Below are 25,425 nucleotides of genomic sequence, written 5' to 3' on the forward strand. Positions count from 1 at the left end.
CCAGGCTGTACTGTATGTCAGTGCTTCCTCCTAGTGCTCCAGCCCAGGCTGTTCTGTATGTCAGTGCTTCCTCCTAGTGCTCCAGCCCAGGCTGTTCTGGTTTCTGCCCCAAGGTCTTTAGAAGTCTGATGGATCAAAGTATATAGTCATTGTATGATAGAAATTATTCAACAAAAAAAATGTTTTTAGACTTTTTCATGTAGTATTGGGAATTGAACCTAGGGCTTCAGGCATGCAAGGCAAGCCAGTGAGACACGCCAGCTTTAAAGGGATGCTTTCAGAGAAGTACTGGACCCTTCAGTAGAAGCTACTCAAATTGATAGTTGGAGGAACCAGTTTTAATTCTCCCATCAAGCAGGTCTTTAAAGCTCTTATCTGCTAGTTCTGGCCATTTTGGAAGAATCTGAAATGTCGAGGAAAGCCACCAAACTGGAATTTTAAGGAGGCAATCTGCTTCAGATCACCTGAACCTGTAGCTCTCCTTGAAATAGGTCTCTCTTTGATTTTATCATGAACTTGGTCCCAATGACTCAGTTTCCTTATTTGCCATCTTCAGCTCCAAGCCTTTATCTTTTAAAGGTAATAGATACATGCTGGTGATGTACTTCAGTGGTAGAGTGCTTGCTTGCCTGGCGTGCTTGCGGCCCTGAATTCAGTCTGTAGCATTATAAAACAAAAGGAAAAAGAAGGAACTATGTATACTTTGCTGTGGAGAGATCCAGTTTGTGATTCTTATCCTTCATTGAATTTCAGAACTCTGTGGGTACCTGATTATCTCCATGAGAAATTAATTTCCCAAACGTACAGTAACTATGTATGCTAGTCTTTGAAGACTCAGACCTCGGGGAGCTTATAACATAGTGTGGGAAAGAAGTACAAGTCAACAGTAACGGAAAGAAAAGGCGTCTCCAAACACCCTTAGAAGGGCAGACAGGAAAGGAGAGAGAGAGAGAGAATGAGATGGGTCAGTCAGTGATTTGGTGCAGGGTGTGAGGCAGAGGAGTGAAGGGTCTGGAAGCAGACTGAGTTTCACTGTTTCTTATGAGTCAAGTAAGAATCTTGTCTGCTACAGGTCATATATAAGTGGGGAGTGGTTTCTCTCTGGCGACCAGGATAGACCTCTGTGTACACAAAGACATGTTAACATGCACATTGTTTGCCACCACTGGTTCTCCACCCACCTCCCCGTTGGCTTCCCCAGCTTGCATGTTTTTCCACATGTCGGGAAGAGCCAGTGGTGAAGAAGCAAATGGTGTGTTTCTTCTGTGTGTGGTATCTGCAGAGTTGAGACTAAATAGGAAATTACACTCTTCTTAAGAACACTCTCCATTAGTGAGCAGATGGCTTGGAGATGTGCTTTGGGGCCAGTGCTATCTGAGCTCCGTGCTTTGTTGCTTTAACTGTTTGCTCTGTCCTTACCCAGGGGTCTTAGCAAAACTGTGATGCCTGTGAGAGTGTTGGCCTCCTTGGTTCCTAAGACTATTACTAGTTGGTTTTGTTTTGTTGTATGTTTTATCTTTTTAAAGATTTTTTTCCCATATACACATTGGGCATAACTCTGAACTCTCCCTTTCTGTTGTTTTGTTTTGTTTTTTTTAACTGGTGCTGGAAATTGAACCTAGGTCTTCTTTGAAAGTAGGGGTTGAGATAGGGTCTCATGTAGCTCAGGCTAACTCTGAACTCCTGATCCTCCTGCCTTAGCCTCCTGAGTGCTGGAATTTAAGTGTGTGCCACTATGTCCAGCCTAATTACCAGCGTTTTGATTTTTAAATGTGGTAGGTGAGAAGGTTACATAGAAGGTTAGTAGTCACATGTGTGTAGGTGTGTGCGTTGATTTGCGTACTTATGGAGACTAGAAATCAATGTTAGGCATTTTTCCTATCTCACTCTTCATTGTATTTTTTGAGATGCAGTCCCTTATTGGACTTGCTGCTTTGACTGACTGACTAGCAGGCCCCCAGATCCACCTGGTTCTGCTCATCTTCAGCACAGGAGTTATAGACACAGTGCCATATCCAGCTGTTACATGGGCACTAAGATTCACACTCAGGCCTCTTGTTTGCCCAGCAAGTACTTTACCCCCTGAGCCAGCTGGCCACAACTACTGGGTTTTTAAGCATCCATTCTATGTCATCCTCTTCCTTTCATTATCCAAATGGAACACTTGTCTAGTTGGGTTTATTTATTAATATTAAAAAAATTTGGGGCTTTCTATTTTCTGTTAGGTATTTGAAATAGCATCAATGTTAGATCTCTGGCCATATAGAATTCTTTATAGAAGAAAAATATGAATGGAAAGTAGAGAGGTCCTGCCCATTCATTCAAGACTTCTGCTTCCTTTAGATGTTTGCAGCTTGTGGACCAGTAACACAGTTCACCCTCAGGCATCAGCTTAACGTGTTAAGTCCATAGGGATCTAGTACATAATCGCCTCAGATCTTTAAGGAGCTTAACTCCTTACCAGTTGAGATTTTTGAATGTATTTATTTAGTTTTGAATAGGAAATGCAGTGTTATCACTGTAAATTTTATAAGTATGCACAGAAGCTTAATTTAAGATTTACTCCTTTATTTATAAAAAGGGTTCCAAGTGACTTAATACATATATATTCACTCAAATAAATAAATAAATAAATAAGACTTAAAACTGGGTTGAGATCAAAGCAATATTTTTTCAAAGCAATATTTTTAAAAGAAAAGATAATTGTATATAGATATTGAACCAAAGGTTTTCTTTTTCAAAAGTAGGTTGTTTGTGTAAAAAATTGATAATGTAACAATCTCCTGAATTTCTTCTTCTTTCTTTTAAGATTTATTTTTTATTTATATGGGTACACTGTAGCTGTCTTCAGACACACCATAAGAGGGCAACTGATCCCATTACAGATGGTTGTGAGCCACCATGTAGTTGCTCACAGTTGAACTCTGGACCTCTGGAAGAGCAACCAGTGCTCTTAACCGCTGAGCCATCTCTCCAGCCCTCCTGAATTTCTTCTATCTCGAGATTAGTCCCTGAGTCACACTTAAGTGAGTTCTAATTTTATGTAAATGGGAATATGGTGTGCTGCTTGTAAATTAGGTAACTAATGAAGCCAAATAATAATTCGGAGTTTTGTTTTTCTGGAGAGAAAATTTTGTTCTGATGTTCTGAAGTTCTTTTTATATTATTTCATATGTCTAGCAAAATCTAACCATGATGTGTCAGATGCTGGTGTGCTGGGTCGCATGAAGATTCAGAGAGTAAGCAATCACAAACTTTGTCCTATAAAAACATCACTTGAGGGAGCGGGAAAATGGTTGGCCTGTATGTAAAGTCTGGCTGTATAAGAAGACCCACATACAAAGTAAGGCAGGACAATGTACCCACCTGCCTTTAATCCTAGCCATGTTAAGGCAAAATGGGCAGGTCTCAGGGCCTTGGCTGGTCTGCTCTACCAAGCTTAAGAGTTCAATGAGTGATCCTGTTTCAAAAAATAAGGTAGAGAGCATTGAAGAAGACATCCATCGTCAGCCTCTAGCTTCCACACATGTGCCTGCAAATGCATGGCACACTTGCACGCATGTGCATCACGCACACACACACACACACACACACACACAAAGTTTGACTTGATCTCGAGGATTTGAGTGATATAATGGCCATCGTTCTTGAAAGTCAAAGACTTAACTAACACTCTACAGGACCATTCTTTGCTCAGCCCCCGTAGCAGCTTGGATAGACTTTTAACAGTAGCAGTAACTGGTTTGTTTCTGAGCCCTTGATGAGCCTCTTGCCACAAGGCACTTGTTTAGCCTAAGTCTGGGTGCCCCATTCTGTGTTGCACTCTGACCCAACCAAACTGAAGGCTAAGCCACCCAGTCCTGGGACGATCACTTCAACCAAACTGAAGGCTAAGCCACCCAGTCCTGGGACGATCACTTCGGTTTCCAATAGCCTTCACCATCTAGTCCAAATATATGGGGCTTTCAGTGAAATTCAATTAGTCTTTCTTTGAGAAGGAAAAGAAATCCAATTTTACCAAACACGGACAGACGGTGGACAGCACTTTGATGTTACAACCTCTCAGTGATGCTTTACTTAGTCACAAGTTCATAAGCAAGAAGGCTTAATTACTTGGGGAAACACAAGATTAAAGCTAGACACAATGTCTGAGTATCCGCTGTCGAGCGACTTGATTCGAACCCATGCACCCAGTTCGTGTGTGGTGGAAACTTTGATGTGTGGGATGACAAGCTGAAAGTCGTGACCCGCTTGGAGAAACCCCTTCAGATGGCAGTTGCAGGATATGTAGGCGGAGAGGCAAGGTCTGCCAGGCCTTGTTTGCACAACTTTGATGTCCAAGAAGCCACAGGCTCCACTATTTGCTCTTTCACTGAAGGATGGATTGGGAACCTCCTACCTTTCCCAGTGGACAATGACCACCGATGGAGTGTGACGACTGTTGACCATTCCAGAAGCCTGGCGAACCAGAACAGGGCTTTGGGAAGTACAGGGTGGGCGGGTGTGTGCGTGTCAAAAGCTGTTTTTAGGACAGTCGTTTCTCCAGATGTAGCTTTCCTTAAAGCCCTGAGGTGGTTGGGAGCATGCAGTGGAAATAAAAATAGTCTATTAGCACACACCAAGTACAGATTATTCTTAAGGTCCAGTAGGCCAAGGGTACTTGCAAATTGAAAGTTTAAGTCTTTTTATTCCCTTCATCAGAATATATGTGCAGAGAGAAGTGGTTTGGGGGAAAAGACATAATTTAAATCATTTTAGTTTATAATTCCTCAAAAAACAAGTTGTGAAAACTTGTCTAATAAGGAAGTAGTATTAGAATATATAAAGAACTTTTAAAAATCAATTAAAAGACAAGCAACTTAATTTCTTTTTAAAGAGGGCAAAAGACTTGAGATGTTTCACTTAAATAAGGGATAGGTGGAAAATGTGCACATGAAAAACACAACCTTAGTCATTGGGAAATGGAAATTAAAATTATGATAGTATGTACTAAGTCCTGGCGAAGTTGCAAAAAGAATTGTCATGCATTGCTTATAGGACTGTATAATGATACAGCCATATCCAAAAACACTTGAGAAGTTTCTTACAAAAGGAAAGCAGTCGTTTGCCATGTAGCCCAGAAATACCAATTCCTAGAGAAGTAAGGTATTTGTCTTAGAGAATATGCCTTCAATGCAAATACCCATAGCTGCTTTATTTGTATAACGGCTAAAACCTGGGCACCACCCGTGTCCACCACAAATTGTGGTCCATCCATATAATCAGTACTCCATAGTTTAGGAAATCAAAAGCAAGGGGAGCTGGAGAGACGGTTTAGTGTTTAAGAGCACATACTGCTTTCACAGAGGACCTGAGTTCATTCAGTTCTCAGCACCAACATCAGGCAGCTCACAAACACGTGTAACACCAGCTCCAGGTGATTGAACACCCTCTTCTGGACTCCACAGGCATCTACACCTACCCCTCCCCTGTAACATAATTCAAAATAATTCTGCTTTTTGAAATAGGGTCTACGGTATAGTTCCATCCAGCTTCAAACTCACAGAGATGTTTTCTTTGCTTCCTTTAAAGGTGTGTGTCACCATACCTCTAGCAATACATATCCATATAGAACTCAATATTGAAGGCTCAGAGACAGGCAGATTCCTGGAACTTGCTAGCCAGCCAACTTAATTGAAATGCCACCTTCAGGTACCACAAGAGACCCTCTCACGAAGGAATAAAGCAGAGTGTGACAGAGGATGACAGCTGACACCCAAGTTCTCCTCTCATCTCTGCATGCGCAGCCATAAGTATCTCCACCTCCACACATAAAGAGGGAGAACTGTAGCTACTCTGCATATGCAACAAAAAGGGTCTTCAAAAGCCTTATTTTAAAGGAAAGCCAACACCAACAGCCACCTATGGTAAAATTCCATTTATGTCATATTCTGGAAAAGGTAGTGTTCTAGGGACAATAATCAGATGAGTTGTTGAGTTTGGGAGTACAAAGGGGCATAGGACCTTTTAGGATGGTGGAAATATTCTATGTCTTAATGATTGTGGTGCTTAGTGATACAGTTATGAAATTGCATTAAGTCATACATCTTGAAAGTTGTCCTCAGCTACAAAGTGAGGTCAAGACCAATTTGGTTATGTCTCTACTGAGACCCTGACTAAAAAACCAAAATTTTTATATATTTTATATATGTATATGTGTGTGTGTATATATACATATATGTGTATATATATATAGTCTTTAACAGGGTGCATGTTAATGTTAATCAATGGATAAATGATACTTTAGGAAACTTGACTTAGAAAAGCAGTGTTAAAAGCTGTTGTTCCAGAGTTGGATGTGGTGATTCACATCTGCAATCCCAACATTTGAAAGGCTGAGACAGGAGAATTCCTACAAGTTGGAATCCAGTCTGGGCTATATAATGAGTTTCAGGCCAGCCTGGTCTAGAGTGAAATCTGTCCTTAAAAAAATCAAAATAAATCTTGTAATCCTAGCACTCAGGCAGAGGCAGGATCACACAGGAAGCTCGAGGCCCTCTGGGGCTTTATATTGAGGCCCTGTGTCAGAAACAAACAAACAAGTTAAATAGCTAGATAAATATATAAGCAAGTACATAAGAAAATGTCACTTCTCTCTAATATTCATTATTAGCTGTGACCAGTGATGTACTTAGAATTTATGTTTGTGGTGTCAGAGTTCTTTCATATGGGTGGAGTGTTTTTAATTCTTTCTGTTGGTGATATCCAGCAATAGAGTACTATGTTCTCATGGTTAGTAGAGAATGGAGATCAGGGTTAGAGAGATGGCTCAGCGGTTAAGAGCACCAACTGCTCTTCCAGAGGTCCTGAGTTCATTTCCTAGCAACCACATGGTGGCTCACAACCATCTGTAATGGGGTCTGGTGTCCTCTTCTGCTGTGTCTGAAGAGAGCAGTGGTTGTGTACTCACTCATATGCAATAAATAAATAAAGATCAGTGATTTCATGAAGTATTGCTACTGATGAACCATGAGAGAGTCACCTTTGGCACATCACAAATTGGGTTCACAAGGCATATGACTTCATTCCAGTGAGGGGAAAGTCTGAGCTATTGGTGTTGTCTTTCTCCCGCCATTGTTGGGCTCCTTACCCCTATGCTTGCTGGTCAGTGAGACCCCTAAATAGTGAGGCTGTTTCTAGGATCCTGAAAGAGTCATTCAGACTTGAGTTTCCTTGGGCCTGCCCTGCAAGCCCATACCTCAGAGATGGTGAGAATCCTAGGCAGAGAGAGGACACCAGCAGAACTGTTTGAAATTCCCCATGAGAACTTCCCTCCTCCTCCTCCTGCCTTGCCTACCCCCACCCCCAAGTGCACTTCATCAGCATCGGAAGGAAGGACTGGTTCCCGGCACTGCCTGCCCTGCTTGGCTGGCGTCCCTGAGGAACTGAGCTAATGAGTGGATAACACGCATTTGCCAAGGCCTTCCTGGATGTGGTACCTGGGCTTTGTTAATTTTCAGATGCTGCCATCCTTGGCTGACGACCATTTAATTCTCTTTCAGAACAGTCATTTATTTTTAGCATTTGCTTATTTTCCTTCCACCTCACCCAGGGAAGGGGACCATTAAGTCCTGTCTGTAAGAAACCAGCAGTACCAGCCAGGTTGCTGTCCTACAGGGGAGGTTCTGTAAGCCTCTCCCCTGTGCACCTAGAGGCCCCACAGGTGGTCTTGGTACTAGGAAGCCAATGCTGCTCTTGCTGGACTTCTGGCAGCTTCCCTGGCAGCCTCTATCGCTGCTGCCTGGATCAGAGGTAGACCAGGCTGGAAGGAGGAGCTGGCAGGATCTACGACCAGAGACTGCTGAGGGAAGACTCTCTTAGTTATAGTTTCCATTGCTGAGATGAAACACCATGATTAAAGCAAATGAGGGAGGAAAGGATTTATTTGGCTTACACTTCTAATCTAGTTCATCATTGAAGGAAATGAGGACAGGAACTCAAACAGAGCAGGAACCTGGAGCCAGGAGCTGATGCAGAGGGCATGGAGAGATGCTTACTACTGGCTTCCTCCGTGGCTAGCTCAGTAAGTGGCAGCATCCACAAATGGGCTGGGCCCTCCCCGTCAATCATTAATTAAAATGCCCTACAGCTGGATCTTATGGAGGCATTTTCTCAATTGAGGTTCACTTCTCTCAGATGACTTTAGTCAGATAGATTAAAAACAATTTGTGAGAAGTTGACATAAAACAACCCAGCACACATACCCTAGTTATAAGCATTGAGCACCTTTCTCTCTGCCTGTGACTGCCAGTCCAACACAGGTCTGTCCAGCCTTCATCTCAGGATATCTGCAAATGCAGAGCCAAGCCATTTGAAAATGGCAACATCATATCAGCGTCAGAGGTTGGACATCCCTAGCTAGTATGTAAACAGTTGTGGGCTCTAGAGTCAGATACCTGTGTTCAAATTCAAATTGTGCCTCTTACTCATCAGATGGTTGGCAAGTTATTTGACTTTTAGGTGATTGTTTCCCCAGCTGTAAAACAGGATAATAAACAAAGCTGTGAGGGTCAAGTGTATAAAGTGTTTAGAACAGTGCCTCCCATGTAGTAAGCAGTGGTGAGGTTAAGTGTCTTCTTTATTATTACTGACTTCCCTAGAACAACCCCAGGTAAGCCTGCCTGAGATGTAATGGCATCGGTACTTGTCTCAGTAACTCTTAGGTGGCTGAGTCAGTTGGGCTCTGGGATCCTCTTTGCACCCCTTTCCCTCTAAGAAATTGGGCCTATACCAGGGGACCCTTGAGTAGCATTCCTTGATATGTAGCTGGCTTTTGTCCCAGGTGGCCCTCTGCCCAATGCAGGATAATGCCCAGTATTTCCCAGCAAGGAGGGTGGGCAAGGATGCTGGCTGAGTGCCTGGAATGCCAGTACCATGCCCCCAGAAAAGTGTTCAGGGCTTGATGGTTCTCCACTGCTGCTGCTGTTACCTCTGAGTAACAAAGAATCATTTCTAATCCCATTTGGAATCGTTGTTCATGATAATCCTGTTTTGTCGTAATGATATTCCAATTGCAGCATGCTCCCGTTTCAAGTTTGGCAGATGCATGCCTCGACCTCAGGCAACCCAAGACACTGCTCGATGGAAAGCCGTGCCAGCTCATTTGCCTAAAGTATTGGCCCCTTCCCCCCTTCCTCCTTCAATTCTGTATCCTATCATGGGGTTATGTGTTCAGTGCTTTCTTCTGGAGAGTGTCAGTTGGGGCAGGAACGTATCCAGTGCCATCTGGTTCGGCTGTGGTTAGGAAAGGCTAGTCATTTTCGGGTCTGTGATATGTTCCAGACCCATACCTCTCTTAAGAGACATCTTCCAATGCCTCTGTGCCACAACCTGCTTATCTGACTAGGACTCCAAGTCTGAAGGGGCAGGAGTCTGAGTTAGATAAGGCTGCCACAACTCAAGTTTCAACATTGTATTTAGTTATCTCTTGTGACATCTACATGAATAAAATATGTTGTAGGAAACAATATATTTACACTAATAAGTGATGAAATGACCTAGCTAATTGTTTATATATGGATGTAAGGCTACAGAGTCAATGTCAAGTGATGAGCCATGGGGCTGTGTTCTGTTCAGTAGCTGTGTCACTGATTTCATTGAGGCCAACCAAATTGGCAAATTAAATGATGTGCAAAGGCATACTGATAGGTTATGTGGAAGGACATTATCTCGCTGAGTTATAGTAATGGTTAAATCGGTGCTGGTAAAAATTAATGGGGCCAGAGGTATAGCTCAGGGTTATAGTTTGTGTGTCATGTATAGTCTTGGATTCAGTTCCCAGGGCTGCAAAAAGAATTTATCTATGTATGTGCATGTATGTGTAAGTGAAGACTAGAGATCAACATTGGGTCTCTTCCTCTGTGGCTATAAACATTGTTTTTTGAGACACAGTTTCTCACTGGACCTGGAGGTCACCATTTAGCTATACTGACTGGAAGTGAGCATTAGGAATTTGCTCACCTCCAGTGCTGAGTGCAGGCACTGCTTCCTCACTGGAGTCTGTATGAGTGCGAAGGCGTGAACTCAAGTCTTCTGCTTGCACAGCAGGCACTTTTTTGACTGACTGAGCCATCTTCCCAACCCAAGAATTCTTACTTGTTTTTAAGATATTTGCTTGTTTTTTGAGACAAGGTCTCTGTATAGCCTTGGCCGTGTTGGAATTTGCTCTGTAGACCAAGTTGGCCTCTAACTCACAGAGATCTGCCTGCCTCTGCCTTCCAAGTGCCAGGATTAAAGGCGTGTGGCCACCACTGCCTGGCTTTAAAAGCTTTTTTTTTTTATGTGTGGTATTTTGTCTACATGTATACCCAGTGCCCACAAAGGCCAGAGGGTGTCAGATCTCCTGGAAGTTGAGTTACAGGCAATGATTGTTTGAATAAGTGCGGCTCCCACAAGTTCATATATTTGAATAGTTGGTTTCCCATTGGTGGAACTATTTGGGAAGGAGAGGAGATGTGCCATTGGGGGTGGGCTTTGAGGTTTTAAAAGACTCAAGCTCTTTCCAGTGTGTCTCTCTGCCTCCTGCTTTTGGTTTTGAGATGTGATCCCTCACCTGTTCCTGCTGCCATGCTTGCTTTTCACCCTGCCATGATGAATTTTAGCCCTCTGAAACCATAAGCCCAGTTAGATACTTTCTTTGATAATTTGCCTAAGTCATGGTGTCTTAGCAGTAGAAAAGTCACTAGTACACAGGTAGTGGTGAGCCACCATATAGGAGCCAGGAACTGAACCCAGGACCTGGAAGAGAAGCCAGTACTCTTTCTTAACCATTGTGTCATTCTTCCAGCCCCCTAAAAATTATTGTTAATTAAAAAAAAAAAAATTAGTCGCGAGTTGTGGTGCATGCCTTTTAATCCTAGCACTTGGGAGGCAGAAGCAGGTGGCTTTGTGAGTTTGAGGCCAGCCTGGTCTACAATTTGAGTTCCAGGATAGAGCTCTTTGCAGAGAAATCCTGTCTCAGAAAAATAAATAAATAAATAAATAAATAAATAAATAGGAGAACTTGAGAAATGACTCAGTAGTTAATGAGGCATCTATACTCATGTGCACACACACCAATACAAACACACAGATAGACAGCAACACACATACATATAAGTAAAATGAATCTTTAAAAGCAAAGAAAAAATAAGAGGGGTGAATGTATAGGTCAGTAGTTATAACCAAACCCTGTGAAATCCAGGTAATTCTAAAGTGCTGACTAAACCTGTCTCAAGTGCCCGGTTGTACTCTGATGGCTCATTTGCCTAGAGAGTCTAGTTTAGACTCATGCTATACTCAGAAGCTATGACAATAAGGTTTGATGACACAAACCTTATTATGAGCCACAGCCTGGAGGTCATGGAGTCATCTTTAGAACTAGTCAAGGACTGTCCTGGAAAGGCTAAGGTGGGTGATCTTGATTCCTCGATTCTCACCTTTCTATGCCCTGCTTTCCTTGAACGCCTAGATGTGTCGCCCATCTTGGCACATTGTCTCTTGTTCCAGCTAGCCCCTGTAACTTGCTCTGCTTTAACTGCAATCTGAAGATAACACTGTCTTCAGTTACCTAGTAGGGATCTGAGACTAGGAGATAGTACAACAGCTAGTCCAGATGGTGGTGGAGCACACCTTTAATCCCAGCACTTGAGAGTTACAGGCAGGTGAACCTCTGAGTTCAAGGCCAGTCTACAGAGATAGTACAAACTTATGCCTGAGATAGATGAGAGCCATTGAGGCTTAAGGAATACATCCTTGGTTTAGACTCAATCTGACCTGTTTTTACAAATCTTGGCTTATTTAGTGTATACTTTTGGTTCTTGCTGTGCCTCTGTTTCCTCTTTTACAAAATCTACTGTCCTTTGCAAGTTGCATAAAGATCTGAAATAGTGATTCTGTGAGATGTCTAGTCCACTGGAGCTTATTATAATGAGTGGTTATTGGTTTCATAGTAACTGTGCAGACACTTATTATTGTGAGAGACTGGAACACATTTTTCACGGGTACCTTTTAATTTGTTTGTAAAAATGCCAGTTTTACAAAGAAAATTCTCTTTCCCTGACCTTTGCCTCCCCAGTTCATGCACAATGCTGCAGAGCCTCTAGAGTTGGCTACATCAATGCCTCTGACCAGGCTCATGAGCAGTCAGTAGACTGTCCAGCCAAGCTCCCAAACTGACTTCTTGACTTCTTCATTGAGGTGTGAACTGGATTGAAAACAGGTCACTCTTTGCCCTCTCCTGCTTTTGATACTTATCACATTGGCCCTGTGTATGCTTCAGATGTGGGATGTGGAGAGGAGGAAGACATGGAGTGGCCTGTAAAGCTTAACGTTGTTTGGGGAAGATCTGGATCTGGGATCACTGCCTTCTTTAGTTCATCAACTCCAGCTACTCAGCAGCTGCACACACATCTGGTCCAGTGCTGGCCTCAGCTCACACCAGTCTGCCCTTCTCTCCCCACACCACTGCAGCCTCTAAAAGCAGAAAGCAAGCTTTAAGAGTGTAAGTGCTCTCCCTCACTGAAGCCTGACAGCAACAGCTCACGGGGTCAGAGTGAGCCAGCTTCCGACAAGCACTCCCACTTCTAATCTAATTACTGCTCGATCAACAAATTAATTAGCTGTGGCTCCAAAGGGAATTCCCTGAATCCCAGGAACTGCCAGTTGGGGACCACTCTCCCGGGCATAATCTCAGTTTTGTGTAGGAACTGTCTGCAGCTGGGAAGGATCTGGTACTTAAGAAAGTTAAGATGCAGGTTTTCTTCAGTCTGCAAGTTAGGAGTTAGAAATGCTATAGTTGAAGAGACTTCCTAAAAGGAATAACCTTGGAGCTGTTGAGATGGCTCAGTGGTTAAGAGCGCCGACTGCTCTTCCGAAGGTCCTCTTCTGGAGTGTCTAAAGACAGCTATAGTGTACTTACATGTAATAAATAAATAAATGGAATAACCTTTGCAACAAATAGCCAAGCTCAATGTATAAATTATATATTATATAATGTATCGTAGTCTCCTGTATTGCCCTTTATGAACCTGAATGAGATTATCTGTAGAAAATAATACTCGGAGCAGACTGACTGGGTCACAGGATGAGGCTCTTTAATTTGATGAAGTGTTATAAGAGAAGCTTCCAGAACAACATGGCTTCTACTCTATCCCAGAGTCCCATGTAGTCCCTGGCACTTGTCATATTTTAGCTTTCTAACTTTTGTCAATATGTTGGACTTAAAGGAGTTTTTTGTTATTGCTTTTAGTTTGCATTGCTTTAATAACAGATGAACTTGAGAACTCTTTTTTAAGATTTATTTATTTTATGTATATGAGTACACTATAGCTGTCTTCAGACACACCATAAGAGGACATCTGATCCCATTACAGATGGTTGTGAGCCACCATGTGGTTGCTGGGAATTGAACTCAGAACCTCTAGAAGAGCAGTCAGTGCTCTTAACCACTGAGCTATCTCTTCAGTTCCTCTACTTAAGAACTCTTATGTGCTACTTAATCTGTTCTCTGATGTCCTCTGCTGGAAAGTGACTTCGTATCCTTGCCCTGTTTGGTTTTGTTTGTTTGTTTTGTCTCTTGCCCATTCACAGCTTGTCCTTTCAATCTGAATTGAAGCCAGGTGTTTGCCAGACTGATAGCTGAAAGTAAGTACGAGGAAGTGAGGGCTCTGTAGCACACCTCCTGCTATATAGACACCCTGCGTCTTCTCATTGGTAAGCAAGTAGGGTATCTGGAGATGATCTTCAGCTTTGAGATAGGCAGATCTTTCTACAGACCACCAGGGGCCAGATCCTGAGCTGCCTAAGAGAATTGCTGATATTCTAAGGCCAATAAATACAGTTCTTTTGAATAGAGACTGAAGGTTAGAGAAAAACCTGCTGAATTGAATGATGTCCTCTGCCTCTTTTAATCAAGTGATTAAGATCTGGTATTAGGTCACATCATGTTCGGTAGTAGCTACTTACATTTAAGGCAATGGCGGTGGAGCCTCCTGCAACCTGCCAGCCAGCATGCCAGCACCAGAACAGAGGAGTGGTCCCAGTTAACCTTTGGTAGACCCCAACTGCCACCATGCCATCAGCCTTTGTCCTTACTGTTCATACTTGCTGACCCACCGTTCCCTGTGCCCACCTCTCCTCCTACTTGTGCCTTGGACCAAGGAGTTTCTTTTCCCTGTAGCAGAAAAGAAACTTCATGTAGCAGACATCACTTCATTCCCAGCAGCATCCCTTCACTGATGTAAACTTGGCAGTCCTTGTACCTGGCTTACAGCTAAGCTTGTCCTCAACAGCCTTGTGGTTGCTTTCTCTAGCCTGTCTGTGTTCTGTAGCCCACGATGCAATGAGGATCTTTAGTCTTCCAAACTAAAAGTGAATGGCATTCTAACCCAGGCTGGGCTGGCTTCTACAAGAAGACGCTGACCAAAGATCTGGAGCTCTGTGCTGGGTGCTTTGTAAAATGTGGCCATTGATGAAGAGAAAACTTCGTAGTCTTCTAGCAAACTGTTTGGAGCCCTAGTTGGCACAGACCACCCTCGATTTCTTTAGGCCTGCTTCCCTCAGTGGGGCTGCTGCCTTTTGAGTTTTATCAGAAATGAAGGGAATTTTCTCAAGGTTGCAGATGAGTCACTATCTTGGATTGCTTATCCTCTTTAGTCTCCAAGTTTTCGAAGTGAATTGCCCATTTCTTTGATTGGGTTAGCAGCCTTAGGGCCGATCCTAGCCACTCTCCTCTCCCCATCCTGCCAGACCATTGTCTGCCCTCCAGGGCCAAGGGCAGCATACACGGTTGCCTGGACACGTCCTGCAGCCTGCAAATTGGACAGATGGAATCAATACTCATGAACCTAGAGAGGCGCAGGTAGCACGGTTAGTGACACTAGCTGCCTAGAGGGACAGCCTGCCGTGAGAGGGGTGTGATTGAATAGTGATTGGACACAACAGCTGACGATTAACCAGGTTATGTCCCTTTGAATTTAGATTGACAGACCCTTCTCATCTGGACTTAAAAACATGTCAGCTTGTGCAGACTGTAGATGAGCTGCCTGCTTTGTGTAGGACTGTACCGGCATTCATTCTGGGAATGGTCAGATCAGGCCCAGATGCAAGTTATTGCTGTGATTGTGTCAGCCAAGCGAGTAGACTCACGTCTGTCTGTACACCTAGAGACACTATGGAGTTTATTCCCCTCATAGTCTGCTGGGTAGCATTGCTATCTTTTGTTATTCTGTTAAGGAAAAGGAGGCTCTAGGTCAAGTGTCTTATCCAAAGACACCATCTGTAAATGACAGAACTGCATTTGGACTCCAGGCTTCAGTGCGTGGTAGAAAGTGCTACACTGTCTACTCAGGTTAGGTGTTTAGCTCATACTTCTCTGGGCTTCCCGAAGCCCAGACACAGGGTCAGGTACATAGTGGTGCTGCATTTGTTATTCAGAACTAGCCCCAAGGACTGAATTTAGCACAGCCCTGTTGTTTCCAAAGTTGACTTAAGGTGTTTTAATTTAATTTAATTTAATTAAGGTGTTTAATGGGTGTTTTTCTCCTGGGGCTAGCAAGAAAACTCAGCAGATAAAGGCTCTTGCCACCAAACGCAATGATTTGTGGTCCATCTTTGGGTCCCACATGATAGAGAACTGACTCCTGAAAGTTGATATCTGACCTCCATGTGCATGCTGTAACACAAACACAACTGCACACACAAACACAAATAAATAAAGGAATTTAAATTCTTAAATGATAAATTTCTAACTTAAGAAACTTCAACAACTATTAGCTAATGTCCTATGTGGGAGTTTGCCCAGCTAGGGCTGGCATACTTGCAATCTCAGTATTCAGGATGTAGAGGCAGTATTCTCAACAGTTCTAGACCAGTCTTGGCTGTATAGCAAGTCAAGAGACCCTGGCTCAAAAAATAGTGTTCTCATACTTATAGGCTGGCCTAAAATGGTTTGCAGTCCTCCTGTCTCAGCCTCCCCACTCTTGAGTTTACTGGTATGGGCCATTACTCCTACATCATTCATTGCATCCCAGGCAAGCCTTGAGTTCACTACAAAGCTGAGGATGACCTTGTACTCTGCATCCTCCGAGTGCTGGGATTAAATGTGGGCTCAGAATTATATTTATTTGGTGAGTTGTTATGAATCTTATACAGACATATAAATATTATAAGCACAACCGACCTGATGTGTACCTTCATCCTATAATAAAAACTCGTTCCCAGTTCCTAACTTTGCCTCATCTCTGCAGTCTTCCTTTAAAGAAAGATATTTCCATAATTATAACAAGTTATAAGCCATTATCGCTACTTACTTAATCATGCCCAGTTTGTCCCAGAATTTACTGACTCAGATATTGTGCCCATCGAGAGATAACAGTGTTCAAACCAGGTGGTACATGAACAGCCAGCAGCACTGTTGGTTGAAAATACTGGAGAACTAGAGAAGAACACTGGAACTGAAGGCTGGCTTTTTAACAGTTCTGATAATCCCAGGATTGTTTGACACACCTGCTACTTATGCCTTTCAAGGTATTTGAAGGTCAGCTTGGAAAAAGGAAAAATTACCTTTCACTAAGAGAAAATCTGACAAAGAATATTGATAAGGAATTCATGAAACAGGGAACAATTGACTATTAAACCTTGTTTCTTAGACATTCTACTTAGCTAGGGATCAGAGAAGTGAAAGAACTTTTTGGCTCTATGTTCTGCTCCAAAAAAGAAAGAAGAAAAAATACTTCTGAGGCAGGGAAGCACAGAGTTACTGTGTGCCTTATACTTGGCTACTGGAAATAAAACTCAGTCAAAACTCTGAAAGGCACCTTAATAATACCAAAGTCCTTTGAAATGCTTATCCTAGCCATGTTTGGTGCCAAAAGCTTGCAAAACTCAGGAAGCTGAAGCAGGAGGATTGTCACAAGTTTAAGAACAGCCAAGACAAGTCCTGTCACAGTGGGGAAAAGAAGGAGCTCGTCAGGCTTTCTCCTATAACTTTATCTCATGGTAGTTTGTCTGACTGTCATCAAAATATTAGACATTCTGTTTTACAACAAAAGATTGGTTAAAAGACAGAATCAGTGGCTGTAGTGCATGCTTTTAATCCCAGCAGTACAGAGGCGGATGCAGGAGAATCTCTGTGAGTTTAAGGCTAGCCTTGACTCCATGGCAAGTTCCAGGACACCCAGGATAAGAGAGACCCTGACTCAAAAAAACAAAACCAAAGCAAACAAATATAGAGTACTCTACAACTGTGACAAATGATGTTTCTGACCTGCATAGAAAGGAAATGTGTGTTTAAATATGCCCCAGTTACTGTGAATTATATACATGTTTACTGAAAACAAACAGCCAGATATCGTGTGTTCTATGGCATCGTCTTTCTGAAACCCTTTTTGAAGTTGAGGATTAGTGGGGCTGTTACATAATAGAAGAAAGAAGGGAAGCTAGCAGACACTGAGCATGTAACTAGGGGTGCATGAACATTATGCCCTAGGCCCATATTTGCCTGTGCTCTATAGAGTCTCTGCCAGCAGTCTTACTTCTCCTGTCCATTCTTACACAGCTTCTGAAGTGATCTCCCTAATTGCAAAGGTTTGGAACAAAATATACCAAACTCTATATAATGGTTACCCTTAGAATTTGGGTTAAGGAGGTGGGTCTAAGGCGATATCTCTGTTTTTAAAATTGTCTGAATTCATGCATTTGTGGCTGTGAGGGTGTGTAGAACAAAGCATATGTGACCAAGTTGCTTTTCCTTACATCCTACTGTCCTTCCTCTCGGTCATACCTCAGGTGAAGTGCTGACCTCTTGGACTCCTGTTGTGTTTGTCCTGTTTCTGTCTTACTCCAGCTCCTCCTGTGCCCTCCTGGTACACTTCTCCATCCTAACGCTTTGCTGTAATGCTTTTAGCCTCCTTTAGAAGCTCAATTCCTGAGTATGTTTCTAGTAATTAAATTTGTCCTTAGACAATTTTATATAAATACGTAACATATTGACCCTCTCAGCCTTCACCCCTCCCTTATCCCTATCACCACTGTCCTTACCCCCCACCCCCAATCTCTCAACTTCATATCTATTCGTATTATTTTTCTTTGCTTCCCTCTTAGCAGTGTGTAATTCTATGCCACATGGAGTCCAGTCCATAACCAGTGACTAGAGTGTAGTGGGCATTTTATAAGTAGTTGTTGAATGGTTTGTCTTCTGCCTGTGAAAACCAGACCTTATGATCTGTTTTTCTAATTGCTTCCAGTGTGGTGCAGGTCCTGCTTGCTGCTGGAGCTGACCCAAACCTTGGGGATGAGTTCAGCAGTGTCTACAAGACTGCCAATGAACAGGGAGTCCATTCTTTGGAAGGTAAGCTTGGGCTACCCCACTGCTCTGGGTGTCTCCACCTGTGGCTTCCACAAGCATTGCTCAGTGCCAACAGCCACTCTTAGGTCTCCCAGAGGACTTAGGGTACATGCTTTTCACAGTTCTCTTCACTTCGAAAGTGTTTGGGGAAAGAGCCGAAGCTTCTGGCTTAAGTGAGGCGAAGTGCATTCTACCTGGTGTCTCCTGACGCTGGGCAGCTTCTGAGGAGCGAGCAGTTGAACAGATTCAGTGAAATGGTTGAGGATTCTGCATGGATTGTGGGCTTGCTCCTTTCACTTCCTGTAGACTTACCTGTCCCAGTACTAGAACATAACGTTATCATTCCCTTAGCCATAGTTATCTAAGTACAACTGTGAATATTGCTTTTCAGTGTGTGGTCTTATCTCTGGGACTGGCTCTTTGCTGTGCTATGACCTAGGGTGAGAAACAGTTCTTTGTGTCTTGATGTTCTGAACTGTAAACACGGACTTGTTATTAGTACCACGTGGGTTGCCATGTGGTGCTGTGGCTCCTGTCTGTTGGAGAGCACCTGGCCAAATCAGTGGGCATTGTCTCTGGTGAGCAGTTCTTCAAAAACGAAACCCAGAAGAGCACAGGTTACACTGGCTGCAGACAGAGGCCTGTGAGACTGTGCTGTCCTCCTGCGCATTGTCCACTCTCATCCAGGCAGATTCTGTTTGTCTGAGATTTGGTGACAGGACAGCTTGGCTGCTTTAGAGTTGGTACTAGTAATAGCAGGACAGTAGCCCTGCTGACTGCCTTAAAAGTTAGTTCTTGTGTAGCAGAGGAGATTTAGCAGACGAGAAACTCACTTTGCTCAGCCCTCAGAATTAGTGACGAGAGACTGAGGAGGCTCTGGTGGCCCAGGGAAAAAGTTTCTCAGATCAGTGGCATGAAGAAAGTGTCCCAGAACACCAGGGCACTATGCCCACATCAAGTGTGACGTCACCCTGCCCTCAGCCACCCTTCTGAACGCTCCCTAAGTCTTGGCCTCTTCTATGGGTGTTTGAACCAGCTGCCCATATGTCTTCTCTCCTTCCCAGCCGACAGATCCATGTACAAGCCATGACTTACATCTCTGTGAATTGCCCTGAGTTGGAAGAGTGTTACTTTATACTTCTACAGAAGTGAAGTTCAGGAGCACCAAGCCTGTCCTCTATTTGCTGCCTAGAATGGACTCTGCTGAAGGGCTGTCCTCCTGTCACTCAAGCACAACTTTCTGCTTGGGTCTGTCTGCTGATTTGGTGCTCTCACCAGAAAGCAAAGAAGTAGATGTCGGGGCCTAGGGGGGATAGGGATTCTTTGAATGTCTTCTCTTCTGCTCTCAGAATCTTAGCAGCTTGCTGGCAGCCAGGTGTGCTGTGTTCTAATGCTCTGTAGGCTGATGCTCAAATTCATTCTAGATCAGTACAATAGTGGTCAATCATTTTTTTCTAGGAATAGCCAAATTGTGTACAATTTCAACTTTATGGGCCATTTGGTCTTAGGTGTGACTACTCCACTTGATGGTGCGTAAAGAGACTTCATTCACTTATTCATTTATTAATTTGGCCAGTCTCTCTGAGTTCTTTTTAATGTCATGCCAACCAACCTTCATTGCCCGTAGACAAATAGGTAGGTAGTCAGAAAAATAAAAATACTAGGAAAGCCTGCCATGAAAGAAAGACAATGTATTAACTATTTCTTTTTACTTTATATGGTCTGCAATTAATAGTAGGCTTTCTGTAGATGGGGTAGCTATTCAGAACTACATACTGATCACATTTCTATGTGCTAGCACTGTTATAGGCAGAGATACTTCGTATCATGCACTTTTAAGACCAAACGATCATAAGGCCAACATATGGCAAGACAGTTTCGATGTATTATCAACATCCACAACTGTCATCAATAGGTTCCTTCTTTCCATCTTCCATTTAAATATTTTGTCCACAGAATTAAGGATTTTTTTTCACCATTTGTGGTTAAAATTAAAAATTTATTCTCCTTCCTTATCCTAATGACCCTTGCCTACTCCTGTACATTAATGCCTTGTTTTCAGGGAACCTATAGGTACTCAATAACTATCAAAATGCTTAAGAACCTTTTTGAAAACATTCGTTCTAGGGCTGGAGATACTGCTCAGCGGTAGGGCATGTGCTAGTAGGCAAGAGGCCCTGAATTCCATCTCTAGAGCTGTTGCTATTGATGTACAATCTAGAATGTTTTTTAGGAATCATTAATATACTCTTTTGATAGCTTATAAGATCCCCACCCACTTCATTGAATACCTTTGTCTACCATAGTTTATTTTCCAAGGTATTTCTGTTTGTGTACTTTATTCTTTGTTTCTGACTAGGACTAGGGTGACGACAATTCATATCTGTCATCTCGGGCTCTTCTCTAGCTGCCAGGTTAACTGAGGATGACCCAACATATTTTAGACCACGTCGTCAGGTTCTGATATCCAGGAATCCTTAGCATTTTATTTTTTCCATTTAAAGACACTTTGTCTTTCCTTCTTTCTGTTAATACTCATTGCCTGCCTGCTGTAAGTGGGGCGCTGTGCCCAGCTCTGGGTCACCTCGGTCGTGACAGAGATAGAAGTGTAAGATGCCAGAGGTTTGCTTTTCTCTTGACTGACTCAGCATGTGTGTGTGCGTGCGTGCATGCGTGCGTGTGTGTGCGTGCATGTGTGTGTGTGTGTGTGTGTACATGCACGTGCATGTGAACTCTTGTAGTTTGTGTCTGGAAGATATGTGAGGAAGAACTTAGAACAGTGAATCTTAATATCACAAAAAAGCCACAGGCCCAAGGCAGCTGGACAGCCCTTTGCCTTCAGCAGTCAGTACCAAAGTTCACTACATTTTATAATTGTTATTTCTGTGGGTCTCGACCTATTCTTGATACTAAGGAAGATGGTAGATTATAATTTGTGACCTTGGCCAGATTTCCCTAACCCCAGTAGTATACCCTTTGTCTGCCTGTCAGTATTGCTGTTGCTCAAGATCTAAAATAATGTGATGTGTGAATTGCAAAGTTCTCTGCAGTTACAATTGCTTATTAGTTCTATTTATTTATAATTCAGCTTGCTTTTACAGCATCTTGGGCACTCGGCCAGATGCTGGGAATATCTAAATGAATACACATGGTCTGGCCCCTCAGTAGTTCTCCCAGCCAAGTAAGAAATGGATCTCAGCAAGGAGCCCACTACAGAGTGGTAGCTAGTTGTATAAGAATACAAGCAGCACAGAATGAGGTACTGATGGTCTTTTTCTAAGAACAGGCAGTTTCTTGGACTTGTCACTGGGTGAATGAATGACTTTGAATTGGGTCTTAAGGGTGAGTTGGAGATTGCTACATTGGCTGAGAACCCTCCTCCTAAAAAAGAGGAGACACTTCATGTCTACACTGCTTGCCCAGAACATACCCAGCCTGAAGAGGGAAGAATGGTCTTTGCTCTTCTTTCTGAGGCTCTGTCATTGGTCAGCCACGCATAGAAAAGCCTTTCTTTGCCTTCTATGCCAGCATGGCTCCTTGAGGAAGACTGCTTAGGCAGGTACATTGCAAACTTGTGCCCTGATGCCAACGCTGATGTTTGTGGGTGAGGACTGGCTTGCTGTGCGACTGCTCAGGAGTACTTGGTATGGAAATTTCCTTGGCTTAACTGTTGTTGCCATTCTTGGCAGCCCTCAGAGTGGTGTCTTTAGAGTCATAACGATGTCCTGGAAAACCTAAGAGATAACTGCTAGGCAGCCATGGTTCATCTAAGTCCTGTCACTGATTGACTAATCTTGATCAGTGACATAACGTCTTTGACTTTCAGACTTCTGTAATACAAGGATAACAGTACCCATCGTTATAGGACTGTTAGAGTGATGAGCAATAACCATATGTATCTAAAAGTCAGCGGCATTTCATGAAGTTTCTCCATGTAGATAGGTTTGGACTCAGTGTAAGTCAGGGCACATGATTAGAAGGTAGTGAACAATATATCAAGGGCCATTAGCAGGCTTGATGTCTGCCCATCAAGGCTTTCTTGAGGAAGATTCTTGCCACGGGTCACTGGATTTTATGGGCTGAAGGTCTCTGTAATTGTATGATTTCTATGGCTCTGAATACTCATCTCCACACAGAACAAATAATAAGCTCAAAGGAAGAGAGAATTGAGCCTAGGCTTCAGGGGTAAGAGGAGGGGGAAGCAAATATATTCAAAGGAGGGGATACAGATAGGACAGATATGACAGGTGGGATTATAGCCACCTCTGCCAGCTATTTTCCTGTCTTGACCACATTCCCTTCATAGCCTCAGCCCACCAGCTCATTCCAGGAGACTTCCACTTGTGGCTGGACGGTGGGTGGTGGGCTCCAATCCTCAGGTGGAGAAGACATTAAATTAGTGATAACAGTAAACAAGTCGCCCAGCTGTGGATGCCGCAGGCTGCTTATAAGTAACGATTATAAACATTCACTGTCTGGTGCTGTCAGAAATGCATGCGAGCACTTCGAGTGCCTCTCATATGTACAATTAAAACAATAAAACATGGTAGAAACATGGCCAGAGCAGGCTATATGTCAGGTTCTCTTCTCAGCTCTGAGTGGCAGCTGAATAAAGATGAGACCTGAAGAACTGGGCTGGCATGGGGCTCTTCTGGGGTAAAGGTTTGTTAGACTGGACCTGCCAGAGCCAAGCCCTCCTACCCATGCACCCCTTTCCACAGGGGCATCAGGTCCTGGCCTGCTCCAGCTGACCTCCCCATCTCTTGCCTTCAGATGGGAGACAAGACTGTGCAAGCTGGCGAATGACAAACCAGTGGACAAGTGCCCTGGAGTTCAGGAGGTGGCTAGGAGTCCCAGTTGGCGGTAATGGAACTGCTCTCTATACTATAATAGTTATTCCCACCCCTAGGCCAAGCCAGGTGCGGTCTCACCAATTCTATCCCAAATAAGCTAACCACTCAGTGTATAAGTTAAGCTCAAGCCTCCCCTGGCACAATAGAGAATGCATGACCCCAGAGAATCCAGACTAACAGGAATACAGAGGCTCCCAGGAAAGAGTTCGAGTCTTACCCCTCAAGACCCAACCCACACGTGTGCCAGCCCCTCCCCCCAGACCCTGATGGGTTTGTTGACCATTCAGTAGCTTTTACACCTGGAGCAGTCCCCTAGACTTCTCAGATGTTCTCTCTCTCAATTTGTAAAGTAAAAGTGATTAAGAGAGCTAGAAGTAATATATTTATCCCTCTCCTATGCCTGTGATGTAGGAGGAATTCCATTAATGAAAACCTCTTTGTGCCTCATCATGATCATTAGTCTCATTATGTCTGTAGGAAACCACAGGTTCTTTGAGACCAGAAACTGCAGGGTCTCAGAGAGCCAAATATTAATTTGAGTCTAAGAAATGGGTTGCCCGCTACTTAATGTGATCTCAGGCAATTCATTCGTTTCTGTGCTGGTTTTCTCATCTATAGAGACGATTTCTCACACAACAGATTTGTTATAAGAATCACTTGATCTCTGGTATGGTGTTGCACACCTATAATCCCAGCCCTCAGGAGGCTGAGGCAGGAAGATTGAAAGCTAGCCTGGGCTACATTATGAGCTCCTTTGCTCTCAACCCCCAGGGGAAGGGGTCAGTTGACATACTTATGAAAACACTTGAGAAAATACAAGATATCATATCATGAAGTATAATGTGCTAAGAATGGCAGCTAATAATAATCAAGATTAAGACCAAGACCATTAGACAAGGGTCCACTCACAAGTACAGATCACATCAAAATTCAATTTTAAAAAATTGGCCTGAAGTAGTCAAGGAAAACATTAGTCTCCTTCTCACTGTCTAGGAAGATTTGAGGCAGCTCCCAGAGGACAGACAGATGAGTGTGGATAGATGTACGTGCAGCAGGGAGATGCTATGTCCAAAACGCTTAGAGGTGGGAAATGCTGAAGTCCTGTTTCAGAGATGGAGAGATGGGTCATCAGTTAAGAGTACTGACTGATCCTGAGTTCAGTTCCCAACAACCACATGGTGGCTCACAACCATCTGTAGTGGGATCTAATAGCCTCTTCTGTTGTGTCTGAAGACAGCTACAGCATACTCATAAATAAATAAAAATTTTTTTAAAGAAAGAAGTCCTGTTTCGGGCTGGTGAATGAACATGTTAGGGTCTACCTACCATCCATGCAGCAAATCTTCTTTAAGTAAGCACTGAGCCATAGCAACACAGCATTAACAGACTGGGGTAGATCAAGACACCAGGATTTCATTATCAAAACACAGACACCTCCAAAGTCCTTGAAGAGAGTGGGCTGTAGGAAATGACCACTTGAAGGGTAGAGAAGAGGAGCGTATTCTCTAATGAGGCCACACCATGTGAACTGCAAGTGACATTTATTGATCTGGTGTTCAACATGTGCTTACTAAAGGAAACCAAGGCAAAAAAAAAAAAAAAAAAAAGAAAACAAAAAACAAAAACCACTGATGTCCAAGACTTTGAGAGATGGAGGAGCATCTGCTGCTCCTTCAAAGAACTGGAATTTGGTTCCCAGCACTCATATCCGGTGGATCTTGTAACTCTAGCTCTAGAGGATACACACACACACACACAGAGAATCTTTGGGTTTTTTTAAGTAGTGATGTCCAATGCCAACAAAACTGTTTTCTTGCCTTGTATAGAGCTCTGCCAGGCTGCATGTGCCTCTCGCTGAGTGTGCCAAGACCTTAGGTTTCTCCAGAGGCTTGGGAAACAAGCAGGCTAAAAGCTCTTAGGCAAGTTGTGTTATTAATGCCCTGACTCTTCATCATCCTTGTCCAGGTCCACTCAAGAGTCTCCTTGCCCCTCCAGGGCCAGGAGTTGTGTATGCCATTTCTCATCACCGCCATAGTGTCAGCAGGGTGGGCAGAAGTCTGCCACACTGGCATTTTGGCCAACTTCAAGATGAAATATATTAGTCAGTTAGGTTAATTGTTTCCTTACTTTTAGCCCTCCAAATATATATATATATATATATATCTTTCTCTCCTAGGAAAGAGAGAGAGAGAGTAGTTGGCATGTTTT

The 25,425-nt window shown here is 43.2% G+C and overlaps 1 protein-coding gene across 2 annotated transcripts in view; it reads left to right on the top strand.

Moving 5' to 3' along the window:
- Positions 1–25,425, top strand: part of Clpb (ClpB homolog, mitochondrial AAA ATPase chaperonin) — a 127,292-nt gene that overhangs the window by 25,582 nt on the left and 76,285 nt on the right. Inside the window, exons 4-5 of one of the 2 annotated variants that reach the window (XM_021166915.1) lie at positions 18,264–18,367; positions 23,138–23,227. In XM_021166915.1, coding sequence (XP_021022574.1) covers positions 18,264–18,367; positions 23,138–23,227 — 194 coding nt within the window. The remainder of the gene's footprint in view (positions 1–18,263; positions 18,368–23,137; positions 23,228–25,425) is intronic. The other variant, XM_021166917.2, reaches the window with a different exon arrangement.

The sequence above is a fragment of the Mus caroli genome, chromosome 7 (genome assembly GCF_900094665.2).
Source record: "Mus caroli chromosome 7, CAROLI_EIJ_v1.1, whole genome shotgun sequence".
Lineage (NCBI taxonomy): Eukaryota > Metazoa > Chordata > Mammalia > Rodentia > Muridae > Mus > Mus caroli.